Source organism: Neltuma alba, unplaced genomic scaffold (genome assembly GCF_004799145.2).
Source record: "Neltuma alba isolate B1F8T4 unplaced genomic scaffold, ASM479914v2 tig00011970_pilon, whole genome shotgun sequence".
Classification (NCBI taxonomy): domain Eukaryota; kingdom Viridiplantae; phylum Streptophyta; class Magnoliopsida; order Fabales; family Fabaceae; genus Neltuma; species Neltuma alba.
This window is the reverse complement of record NW_021636545.1, coordinates 100,719-113,535: the sequence shown is the minus strand read 5'-3', so window position 1 is coordinate 113,535 and position 12,817 is coordinate 100,719. Positions and strand designations below refer to the sequence as shown.

Below are 12,817 nucleotides of genomic sequence, written 5' to 3'. Positions count from 1 at the left end.
TGCTGCTTCTCTACACCGATCGCGTACTTGTCTTCTTTTTTTTTTCTTTTTTTTTTTCAATCTCTGAATTTTCTCAGCATCTTGCGTTAGTGTTGACTAGCATTAACCATAACCCAAAAAAAAAAAAATTGATCAATATCTAAACGTGAGAGAATATAGCCATCGCTGCTCGTTTGTGTGTGGTTTAGCGCACATTATGTAAGTCTATAAATACACATCGTATCACGTAGTTCAAATGCATCCGTCTTCGTAACCTATCTCCCCAGAAAATCCTCCTTCCATAAGCTATTTGCACTTTGTCCACTTCAATGGATCACTTACCTGAGCCTCTGAGTCCTATGGCACAATCCCTGGACAGCTCTTCCTTCTGGTTACACGTCCTTATTGTTTTAGAGTTTGAAGTTCCTGTCCCTCATTTGCACCTCATCTCTTGCATTAAGTCCCTTCTTTCAATCCCACGCTTCGACTCTATACTGGTTTCTCTCTGCTTCTGTCCCTTAATTTCACACATACACTTGCATTTAATCACCTAGCTAGCTCCTGCTAGTTTTTATATATATCTGATGTGCATATCATAACGAACCAAGGACTTGTGTTTGATGACAGGTTAGAGACGGGAGTGGAGACAGAAGATGGGAACGGGTTGAAGTGAAGCTGGAGGACCATATCATTGAACCAACAATTTCCTGGGAATCCATGTCAGAGGATGAATATGCCAAATGCTTCAGTGATTATTTATCTCACATATCAACGCCGCAGCTACCTCATTCGAAACCATTATGGGAAGTTCATGTGATCAACAGCTCCATTACCACTTTAGTTTTGAAAGTTCATCACTCCATTGGAGATGGCTACACTCTCATGAGTGTCCTTCTCTCTTGGCTCAAAAGAGCTGATGATCCCTCTTCCCCCGTGACTTTTCCTTCACTACTCAAGTCATCGAAAACAATGACACTTTCTGATCAACCCTTTCTTAGCAGAATTCCCAGTTTCGTGCCCAATATCTACACTTCTATAAAAGATTTCGGGTGGAGCTTACTCAAGAGCACTCACGATGAAGATGACAAAACACCCATAAGATCTGGACAAGAAGGAGTCGAGTTTCAACCCGCTACCTTGTCCAGTATCACATTCCCAGTTGATCATATAAAAAATATCAAGTCCAAGCTTGGAGTGGTAATTACTTTTTAATTCTTCCGTCAAGTTATCGCTAAGATGTCAGTGTGAATATGGACTTAACGAGATATGGGAAGTCAAACCTACATCGAATATGCGTGTGTGTGTGTGTATGGAAGGAACTATGAAATTGTTTTAAGATGTGGTGGTTTTTCATCCTTTTGCCCATTTGTTTACTCAGTGTGCATCATGTGTCTATTTATATCAGTGCATAACTTTTGTTTTGCTATGTACAGACAGTAAATGATGTGCTCACCGGAATAATTTCCTACGCGATTCGGTTATACATGCAAGATGTTGATTACAGTTCAAGAACCAAAAAGTGCACCCTGCTGCCAATGTTGAATATGAGAAATGTTGAGAGTTACGAGACGAAGGAGAATAATATGAGAACGGGGATAGACAGGAAGGGTACTTGGGGGAACAAATTCACCTACACGCATGTACCAGTTCCGGAATTGACAGACACCCTTGTTTCCGATCCGCTTCAATTTGTTTGGGAAGCTCATCATTCTATGAAGATGAAGAAGAGAGGCCATTTGGTTTATTCTCTCCTTTCTATGTTTCTACAGATGGAGCATGAATTCAGTGGCCCTGAGGTGAGTGCACGGATGTATATATTCACTGCACTGCTTCATTAATAATATACTCTCGTTATTCTTTAGCTAATTCTAGATTTTTTTTTTGATCAGATTTAGCTAATTCTAGATACTTTTTGCTAATGAAGCATTGTTCCATATGTGTTGCAGGCAGTGGGTAAACACTTTCATAAGACGATGAGAAACTCAAGTGTACTGATATCAAACATGGTCGGACCCTCGGATCAACTAGCTATGGCTCATTTCCCCATAAAAAGCTTATACTTTACCTTGTCCGGCGTACCTCAGGTATATAAAATGTATTGTTACCTCTCGTGTTCACTTTCTCATCATTTTTCTTTGGGTTTTCTTTAATACCATATATCTCTGATCTCCGTGCGTGTGCTGAAGAAATTAAATTCCCTCTCTTGGTACTTGCTATATATATTGTTGCAGAGTCTGGTTATTACCATAACAAGCTATATGGGAATATTAAGGGTGACAACAAGAGCAGAAGAAGGATTTATGGATCAGAAGAAATTAGCGTCGTACGTGAATTATGCCTTTGAAATGATCCACAAAGCAGCAATGGAGATTCCCTACAAAACCAAGTTGTAGAAATAGCTATGCTAATCCTTCACGAACTGCGAAGATTTAAGAGGGCTGTTGCGTTTCTTCGGCAAATAAAACGCCAGATGTGGCTCTGCCTGTGTCTGTTTCTATATCTATTATTTGTGTCATGTCTTGTGTTTAGGTAATGTGGTCTTCCCCCCGAAAATGCACGCAGGGATATGTCTTCATTTAATCCACGTAATAGTTACTAGTAGTATTTATGATTTGTCAGTTGCAGCAATAAATAAAACTTCCTTTGCTCCTTGAGCCATTCTTTTTTTTTTAAAAAAAAAAAGATCTTATAAGTTGAGTTGATTTCTTACCAACTGAACCAAGTTTCTCCCAAACACAGCCAATTCATTAAATTTTAACCAAAAAAAAAACAAAGAAAGGTTCACATTAATTGAATTCATTAGAGTAAAAATAAGCCTCAAAGCTTACAGAAACACAGAAGAAAATGGCAGAACTTTGGAACTTGAGAAAGGCCGGGTTGGAACTTTACAATGACCTCAGGCCAACAGAAAAACTTTACAATGACACTTAAATTTATGTATGATATCCACACGCGTAAAAGTGAATGAGGGTCTGCTGAAAATCATAATCTGCCGTATTTATAAGCTACAAAATTATGTATCAATAAGAATTGAGTCTAGCAGAAGGAACTAATACCTTATAATGTGACAAACCAAATTTTAAATCATGTTAAAAAAGGTGCTCACATTTAATACTCCATAGTATCTCAAATATAATTGTCTTCAATTGAACATTACTAGAATCTTGAGATGAAAAATTATTCACCAAAACAGGAGAACCAGATTGGAACTTTGAAGCCCAGAGGAAAACCATGTTTCCTATAGCACATCTCTTCCATATGTCTTGGTTTCCCATAGTAGGAGCACCGCTTTAAAGATCCATCAGTAGACTTAATCGGCGGTCAGTTTGGAGCTTTGGCTAGCAAAATCTTGGAGTCAACACGCATCGATACAGAGGGATGAATTTCTCTTTCTTGCTAAAGAACTAAGGAGAATACTCGATTGATGGAAGGAAGTGGATTGAGGAGCATAATCTGTGATTGTACACTACCGTATTGCCCATTGAGTCCTTTCAAGAATGGGGTTATATAATCCTATTCCCAGTGAGTTTTAGCACTGTTACCCACGCCACAAGTACAGGACTCAATCAACCAAATATTAGATAATTTGTCCCAGAGAGTCTTTAGGCAAAGTATATATAGTACTCACTTACAGTAAGGTTGCCTTGTTTGAGACTGAAAATTTCTTCTTGAAGCTCTGCAATTTGAAAAATATCAGATTGAGTGTATCTAGACTTCAAGTCAGTCTAAATCTCAGCAACTATATCGAATCAAAGAGTGCTCCTAGCAATGATCATGGGAGAAAGGGACTTCGTTAGCCACCCTTGAATAAGGTTGTTGCATTGTTCCCATGCTAGAAATAGTTTATTAGAGGCCGTGGGACGAGTAATCGATCCATCAACAAATTTCAACTTATTCTTTGATAGTAAAGCCATTTTCATGGTGCAGGCCCATCCGTGATAATTTGAGCCATCAAGTGGAGGAGAGACGAGAATGAGAGCTGGATTTTCATTCGAGTGAATGTAGAAGGGGCTCGATTGGTCAATGGAAGAATCAAAGTCAGACGCCATGAAAGGAGCTTGGGAAGAATGATGGTGGAAAGATCAAGAAACAGAGAACCCAAGGAAGAACAGAAAGAGAAAAGTGCAACAAAAAAGACAAAAGAGGACTTGGTACTGGCTCAGAATACCATGAAACTAAACTTTGGAAAAATGACTTACCCTTATTATTGATAAAAGGTGTATACACACACAGAGATGAGTCTAAGAGTATTTACATAATAGAATGTAACTAATTTATAACAATATAAATTATGTAACAAAATATCTATGTTACACTTGACATTCATTATGTAGAAATCTGCTATTGGTTGAAGACATAAATATGGAAGAAATTTATTTTTTTAAAAAAATATGTTCTTGTTCATAAGGAAGGTATGCAAAAGAAAATACTCATCTGGTCATATTTATAAGACACTTCTAGTATATTTCACATAGACTAAGAAAAATCTTAAAATACATTAACTCTCTATTAAAATATAACAATTTTTTAATTTTACCCATATTTAATATATACCTTTTTAAAAGAGATAAATACCTACACCATAATAAATGAAGGACAATATAATACATTTACGCTAAAAATTTAATGAAGTGACTTATAAATATGACTAAAAAAAAAAACTTCTCTCTCTGCTCTATAAATAGCCTAGAGGAGTAACTCGTAAAAAAGGCCCACCAAAATAAATAAGAAAAAATACATATAATCAACTAGTAATAAGAATTTAAAATATATATGAAATATTCAATCATTTCCAAAATATAATTAGTTTTAAAAAAAGATCGGAAACATTAAAAAAATTATGCTCAGGTTTTAAAAAAGGAGTACTATGTAAGACGTAAATGTTGGCCCAAAAAAAAAGAGACGTAAAAACTGCTTTCCGAGAACATGGTGCATAAATGTTCAACCGCTTTTCTGCCAGTTTTTGGTTGTTGAATAAACATTTTCATTAAGGGAGTATTTGGATTTGTCTAAAAATGCTTTTTAAAAATATTTTTTAATAAATTAAGATAAATTTCTTTACATATTTATTTTGTTTATTATAAAAATACTTTTAAAATCATAGTTTTATTTTCACCTAAACACCCCCTAAATCATGCTGTTTCCAACCGGTGAGTTACCTTGACACTCCAACATACGACTATATGAGAGAGTTGGGTTTAACAGTACATAAAAAGAATTTCAGTTTTTTTTTTTTTGGTTTTGGCTTGGTGCAAATATTTTTTTATTGAATGCAATTTTATTTGAAACACTATCAGATACTACCTCCGATCATTAATATAAGAGATAGTTAACTAATTAGAGTAGATTAAAAAAATTTGTTGAGTTAATTATTTGTAATAATTAAGTGTTTTCTTCCTTAAAATATCCTTACTAATTATATGTATTAATAATTAGAATTATTATTTGATTGAACATCTAAATGTGCAACTATTACAAGAATTATTTTGAAAAAAATAGATAAATATGAGAGATAAAATAGATTGAGATTTTATATTTAAGATTAAAATAAAAATTAAACAAAATTTTGTGTCAAGGACCGAAGGTAGTGCTAAACATGAATAGGAGAATTTAAATTTCATAATGTTCTGCTGATCCAAGCCGTTGGCAATTATATTTACGGGAGAGCCTTCATCGTATTGTCTGGAGACAGACCAGCTTGAATCTGAGCTGGATTTCAAAAAAAAAGAAAAGAAAAGAAAAAAGAGGGTTGTAGTACGTTACGTTGCTATCGCCCTTAAAAAAATGCTAAATTGCTGGTGACGCTTGGGAGTCTGGCCCATGTCATATATTTTTAGAACAATTTTGATATTCGTCAACATATTATATCACTTAATTAATTTGTAGTTATATATTATTTTCGTTGGCAAGAAAAAGTTACATATATTATTTTCAACAAAATAGTTAATAGTCACATTGTTTTGTCAGAGGACAAAAATGTTCCGTCGCCTGTCATCGTCCAACTTTCATTTATGAGGGCGTTGATCAGAAAACTGCAATCAGAAGTTCATAACCGCCACTCCTTTTTTTTTTTGGGTTAGATTGATAATTCTAAGTGATGGACTCAGAAAAACTAGTTAGCAAGGGCATAATATGAGTAAAAAAATTATTAATATTTTTTAAAAAAATATTAAAAATAATGCATAAGACCTAAAAACTGACTTCAACAAACTTTTATATATCTATTATAATATTTTTATTAAATAAAATCTATATGCCTCTTTTGTGCGGTTGAAAAAAGTGAAAATTAAGGTATCAATAATTTAAAATATTTGTATAGTAAAAACAAAACCAATAATTTATTTATTTTTATAAAATTGATTTATTGAAAGAAATAAACAATGTTGAGAGATTAAAAAAAACGTTGAATGAGCGTGAGAACTAAACAATGTAATTTAACAGAAGAGAGTGAAACGAAAGTCTCTATCCTCCTCCCAATTTTCAACATTAATTGAGTGGTAATTAATTTTAATCGTATGGTTATTGGAAAAATCTTCCGCCTCCGAAATTGACGACACGCTCAAGATTCCATAACATGGCTAATATATAAGAATAATAACTTGGTAGAATGATAAATAAAGAATATGAAAATTGCAAAATCTCAAATTCGCTACAACAATTTAACATATTTTGACAACATCTGACTTGTAAATAACAACATATTTTTATGAAAATACTTGATTTGGGATTTTACAGTTATCACGGTCTTTTTTTTAATCATTTTCCCTAAGAACTTTTGGCACAACTAATAAATGATATTGGGTAACCGAAAGAGTATAGCCTCGCCTTTTAATCCTGTGAAAGGGCCTGAAGTTTGGACAAGATGATTACACCATATGCCAAGAGTCCGAAAAAATTAATTTAAGACAGCAAAGCAATCTGAGGCGCAGCCAAGCCAAAGTAAAATTGAACAAATCAACTGTGTAACTTCGGAGGGTGAGGTTTTATAGTTAAATAGTCAATAACTAAATACAACGCTAATTAAAGCTATTTGGATCAGCTTAATTAAAATACGTACTTTTACGTTTTATGAGATAAATTAAAACTCTTTTCACACATTTGTCTCATACGGCACAAAATCACTTCTCGATCCAAAGCTAATCCAAACAGCTTGAGTTCAAGGATTTATTTAGGGTTGAGCGCCATTCCTCCAGGTTCCATGATTTGCCAGATCAAAGATGTACGAGTGTGCGTGATTGTGTGTGTTAGCATAATATTATACCAACACTTCTAAGTGTTCAGCTAGTTATCAGGCGAAGTTATTAAAACGAACCACAGAAGGAAGAGAAGATATCGATGCGCCCAAAGTTTTCTTCAAGCTATACAGAATGGAAACAGAAGCATCTCAATCAAACTATCATCCACAATATATAGTCAACATTCTGATATTTGCCTGGCTCAACTTGCAACATCTATATAAGCCCTTGAGATGGAAATTAAATACCTAGCTATTAGTTAGCCATAGAAAAGAAAAACCTAGCTGTCAGCATACACATGCAAGCGTGTCCACACAAAACCGCAATTAAACATGGATCCCCGTTAATTTATTAACAGCATTATATTGCAGGTATTTCTTTCAATAAAGCATCATAGAGCTCTAGTTATGCATGGGCCATAAATTAATCACTCACTAGATATCATTGTGTTGTTGGCACAAAATGAGTCATCAGCTTTACGTGTCCCCAAATTATATGTTCTGACATTACAGCAAGCTAAATAATATAAGGCTATGGATCTATCCCCTTGTAAATTTTGGAAATATGTTACCCTAATTAGCCCCCTTCTGATCTGTACCTAATTAGAAGTAAGAAATGACGGCATGTGAGAGACTATACAGCCAAAGGATATGTCTTCTGATCTCCAATAGATTTTGGTGTGATATAATGGTTATGTCTCATATGGCCAAAAAGGCGCAACCGCGGGAGATGTATATCACAGCTGAACAATATGGCAATGTTCTTTGACATGAGCAAACCAAAACTTTGATCTGTTTGAGATTTTTCAGAAGTTTATGATCAACAAGATTGGACAGGGGACATTGCTGATTCCAACTTAATAATATATCAATCAGAGTTCGCCAGTTTAATTCCTTCAAGGCAAATAGCTTCCTAATAGAGATGTAATTTAATTAGCACACACTATTATTAGCAATTTAAGGCATAACAGTTAAAGCGTTTCTGGTGCAGCCCTTAGCTTGTATTGATTAGAGAGAGATCTATTTCCATATTAAACGTCCAATTGTCCAGGTAGGTTTTTCGTTTCGAATTAAAAGTTAATTATAATGTCTTGTTAGAAGAAAATTAAAACAGGAAATTGAATCAAGTCAAACTTTCAAAAACTGACGATATCCATGTCGCCCTAGGCTAGACTAATTATACATTAGAAGAGGAAGCTGAAGAAGAAGGAAGACGCAGTTGATGTGGTTTTTGCAGGAAATTATAACATCGCGCAACTTTCTCAAGTTCATGAGCTAATGTAATAACTTCTGCTTCGTTTACAAAGTCATCTCATTATAAGGTATTTTAACTTAGAAGTCCCACGTATCCGTACCAATTTGGAAGTAATCTTGCAGCTCGGCTGGCTGTAATTCTACGTCACTGGCGGAACCATACACAAACCTTTTCAATCTTTCGGTTACTTTGGTAGCTCCGAATTCATACAGAGATGGCTGAATCTGGTTAACAAAGACAGAACTGAGTTATTAAATTCAAATCTGTATATATTACAAACACGTGAAGGAAGATTAGTACAACACACACACCCACACCTGTGCGTGCACAACGTTTAGCATTGAATCTCCGGCGAGTGAAGAATTGGCACTTACAACCTCCACGTTCTCTTCGTGCAGTATGCAAATAATCTCATAGAAAATGAACTGATTATCCAAACCATTAATCAGGACTACTTCCAGCGACGAACCCATTTCGTGAATCTGAATTTGGGGTGAATTTCGGCTTCTCTTTGTCTCAAAAGAACTGGAGCTGCAACAAGCATGAGACCTTTTCTTTCCCATTAACTTCTCTTTCTTCTCCTGAGCCATCTTCACCTTTGCCTCTAAACTCTTTATATAGTTTATGGCCTCGTCTATCTGATCAGGCAGTGGAATCATTTGCTGCACAATCAGACCAAGTTAATACAATTGCAAAAAAAAAAAAAACAATAATAATTAAGCTGAGATCTGCTTGAATCCATGAATGAGGAAAATAGAAATCAGAACCTTAGGGTTGAAGTTTGGGAGAAGAGAGTTGAGTTTGGAGTAGAGGATCTTCATCTGGTTTCTCCGGTTTTTCTCTATGAGCCTTCTTTCGATCTTGGTGTGCGATGGAGCTTGAACTCGTTGCTGATGATCCATGTTCATGCAAAGTTTTGCCCACAATTGCGTGACTTGGAATTCTGGGAAACGGACGACTTCTGTTTGGTTTTCTGTTCCTGATCTGATTTATATAGACAGGTAGAGAGAGACCTGAGATGGGGACAGTGGGCAGTGGGTCACCATGGGTGTGCTTGAAAGCAAGTAAGAAAAAAAAGGCCGCGGTGTAAGTGTCACTTTTGACGTCAGCACTGTTCTTGTTCTCGACACTAAACATAGAGCCAGAGGTCAACGTAGTGCTATGTTTGGATGAAATTTGATTTTATATTTGAATTTAGAGTTGATATAAATGAGTGTATATATGAATTGTTTGGATTAACTTTTTGTGAGCGATTGTGGGCTGTCTCGGGTAAATAATGTATAAGAGAAATTTTATTTCATAAAACATAAAGGCATTTTTTAAATGATTTTCTTCTTCTTCTTCCTCCTTTTTTATTTTTTGGGTTGAAATTAAACGTCGAAGGAGAGAAAGTTTTGAATCCACACGCATCTTGTAAAGATCGTTCCGCGTAGTTTCTGCGTCCATGTTCATGGTAACTCGGGAACTCTATATTTTCAAAGATTTTGACGTTCTTCTATATCCATCGCCGTCCATAAAGGGAAATTTAATTCAGTTAATTTTGCCAATTCAATGCATTTGGACAATTTTTGTGTTTAATCATATATATGTGGGCTCTGATCTCATGCATCGTCTAGAATTTGAAGAATGAGACAGTATTTGAAATCTATTAAATCTCATGTATGTTAATACTGGAATAGAGTTATGGTTTTTTTGTCAGTTACGATACTAATTTGCAGAGACTAATTTTAGTAATTCACAGGAAAGATCAGATAACGAGTGAGAGGTTTCAAGTTTCATCTTACATAATTTTTTAAATGTTGAATTTAAAGTATGTTGTGTGTGTGTGTGTGTTACATTCTGACTCAGATTATATAGTATTTCACTCGTCCGATGTGAAAATTGGTGGAAATTTTCAATTTTTTTTGGGGTCACTGTTGAAATTTCGAATTTAAATATTTCAAAACGATAAAACCAATAAGTTTCAAATATATAACTATATTTTCAGTTGGACAGTCTTATATTTTAATATACCAGGCTGGTCTTTAATTTTGCACCTTATAAGACGCCTTCTTCGAAAGGAATTGTGGAAGCAAGGACATGCATGTATTTTGTCTCAAGTTAATTAAAAGCAACGTCTGACCTGCCGCCTGAAGACAACGAATGTTCTTTTAGGGTGGGTTCCAGATGGCCGCGGCTTTAATTCTGCTCTGAACCAACGGCTCGAAACGTGATGCACACGATCCTCATATTTGGAAGCTGTTTGGATTTTTATTTAAATTTAATATGCTCAACGCACATACGGACACAAATATACATTTAAGCGTAGCTGATGACAACTAGTGGTTGACAAGTTGTTTGGACGCAATAAGCTTAAAAAATTGCTTATATACTCTTCTACTTCTTTAGTCCTATTTACAGGATAGACAGAGAAATTTTTTTTTTTGTCTTATTTATAAGTTACTTCATTAAAGTTTTAGTGTGAATGTATTATTTTACCCTTTATTTATTATAATATAGTTGGTTTTTTTTTAAAAGTGTATATATTAAATAAGGGTAAAGTTGGAAAGTTATTATATTTTAAGGAAGAGTCAATACAGTTTAAAGTTTTTATTGGTCCATGTGAAATATGTTGGAAGTACTTTATAAATAAGACCAGAGGAGTAGTTCTTAATATATGAGTTAATTAAAGAGTTGATAATGGTCCTATATGTAAAACATATTTCACATGTTTATTTTTTTTTCCCCAGTTAACTATACTAATATTCTCTCAACATTAATTAAGTAAAGGAACCTGTTTTAGTGTTTATCTCAGTGATGAGCACTATGATGCTTATCAAATCTCGAGTATTCAAATTTAGTATGAACAGCTGATATTTAATATTTAATATTTTTATTTTGTAAAAAAAAATTTTAATAGGTACATAATTCAAAATAAATGTAATCTTCTCACTTAAGTTTTTTAAAAATTACTAGTTAAAAATTTTAAATCTATATCATTAAAACTAATTTTAAACGGTTTAGATTTCATCGCAGTGATGAGCTTCATCATTGTGATGAGCATTAAAACTAATTCTTCAAACAAAAGAGAAATGAACGGAATTAAAAAAGATGCTTAGAGTGTTTTAGAAAAAATATCATATTAACTAATTTAACTAACATCTACTTAAATTAGTTAATTATATCTTATATTAAAGACTGGGGGAATATTTTATAAAATAAATATGGCATATTTAAATTATATATAGCATTAAATCAATTCTATGTACTTAATCCACATGGATATATAATTCTAAGCAACTAATCCAAACAGGTATATAATCCCAAGACAAAATGAGTATGAATGCACATCTAATATATGTAAATAATATCGTAAACTATATTTTTATTTTATATGAATAAATAATATTTAAGATGACAGTAGAATTATCCACATACGTGCATGAAGTCTTGGAGTTTATAATTGACTATGATCAAGTTTTTTTGTGTGTGAAAATTATGAAAAGTCAGTTGAATTTTAGATGGTTGCCACAATCGGAGTAGGCCGCTATGCCCAATAAGTTGAAGAATATACAGATAGATGTATTTATAAATTATCCAAATTGGGCATTTAATATAATTCTCACCCAATTTTTATGTCAAGAATTTGGGAAGGTGCGTAGAAAGACAGAAGGGGGAGATGCGGGGAGTGTTCGGGGGGAGACGTCGTAGGCATTATGAGTCAACTATGAGATGATGACATCAATTCCACTGTTTGGATTGCGGCTTCGCATGCTTTCCCACTACACCCTGACTTGACATCAATTAAATATAAATTCGTGAGCCCTAATAATAATCACTGTCCTATCACCACCCCATTGCACCAATTCCTCCCCTTTTCCTCGAAATTACTTTCCTCCTTCCCTTCTTATTTCCATTTCCTCCCTGACACTCATCCCCCCAATCGTATCTTTCTCTCTTACCTTTCCCTATTCATGACAGCTCGCTTACCCTCACAACCCCTGCTTGCACCTTAATGTTTTTCTCATGATTCTTTTTTCAGAAATTACTTATAATTTTTGGTAAAAAAAAGTTAAATACAAATAGATTTTCCGAATTTTATTTATTATTAATAAGTTCCAAGGAATTTAATCATTACAAGTTCAACTAATTGTATAAATGACGCACCACTACTAATAATAACATGAAAAGTTAAGTTCATTTTTACATATTAAATTATTAAATTTGACTTGTAAATATTAAATTATTTGAGACCTATTAGTATTATTGAATGAAATTCAAGGGGTATACTTGTATTTGATTTTTTTTTTTACTTAGGATCTATGAGTAATTTTTTTTCTTCTTTTTTATTTTTGGATGAAAAAAATGAT

At 33.9% G+C, this 12,817-nt stretch overlaps 2 protein-coding genes across 2 annotated transcripts; one reads left to right on the top strand and one right to left on the bottom strand.

Moving 5' to 3' along the window:
• Positions 1-314: 314 nt before the first annotated feature.
• Positions 315-2,638, top strand: LOC114720234 (O-acyltransferase WSD1-like). Its single transcript, XM_028905864.1, has 5 exons — positions 315-476; positions 607-1,176; positions 1,413-1,775; positions 1,926-2,063; positions 2,211-2,638. Exons 1-5 carry the CDS (start codon positions 339-341, stop codon positions 2,370-2,372), a joined length of 1,371 nt encoding a protein of 456 aa, XP_028761697.1. The 5' UTR covers positions 315-338; the 3' UTR covers positions 2,373-2,638.
• A 5,209-nt stretch (positions 2,639-7,847) lies between these two features.
• LOC114720199 (transcription factor bHLH162-like) lies at positions 7,848-9,370 on the bottom strand. Its single transcript, XM_028905814.1, has 4 exons — positions 9,236-9,370; positions 8,786-9,130; positions 8,569-8,692; positions 7,848-8,005 (listed from the first exon to the last, which is right to left on the bottom strand). Exons 1-4 carry the CDS (start codon positions 9,368-9,370, stop codon positions 7,848-7,850), a joined length of 762 nt encoding a protein of 253 aa, XP_028761647.1.
• Between the last annotated feature and the right edge of the window lie 3,447 nt (positions 9,371-12,817).

What these genes read in the sequence shown, in the direction of transcription:
- LOC114720199 (XM_028905814.1), bottom strand. Translation starts at nt 9,370, where the DNA reads ATGGATCATCAGCAACGAGTTCAAGCTCCATCGCACACCAAGATCGAA. An exon ending in TAAACGTTGTGCACGCACAG is followed by an intron (nt 8,693 to 8,785) that starts GTGTGGGTGTGT and finishes TTTGTTAACCAG; the next exon opens with ATTCAGCCATCTCTGTATGA. An exon ending in GCAAGATTACTTCCAAATTG is followed by an intron (nt 8,006 to 8,568) that starts GTACGGATACGT and finishes AATCTCAAACAG; the next exon opens with ATCAAAGTTTTGGTTTGCTC.
- LOC114720234 (XM_028905864.1), top strand. Translation starts at nt 339, where the DNA reads ATGGCACAATCCCTGGACAGCTCTTCCTTCTGGTTACACGTCCTTATT. An exon ending in CACGCTTCGACTCTATACTG is followed by an intron (nt 477 to 606) that starts GTTTCTCTCTGC and finishes GTTTGATGACAG; the next exon opens with GTTAGAGACGGGAGTGGAGA. An exon ending in TCAAGTCCAAGCTTGGAGTG is followed by an intron (nt 1,177 to 1,412) that starts GTAATTACTTTT and finishes TGCTATGTACAG; the next exon opens with ACAGTAAATGATGTGCTCAC.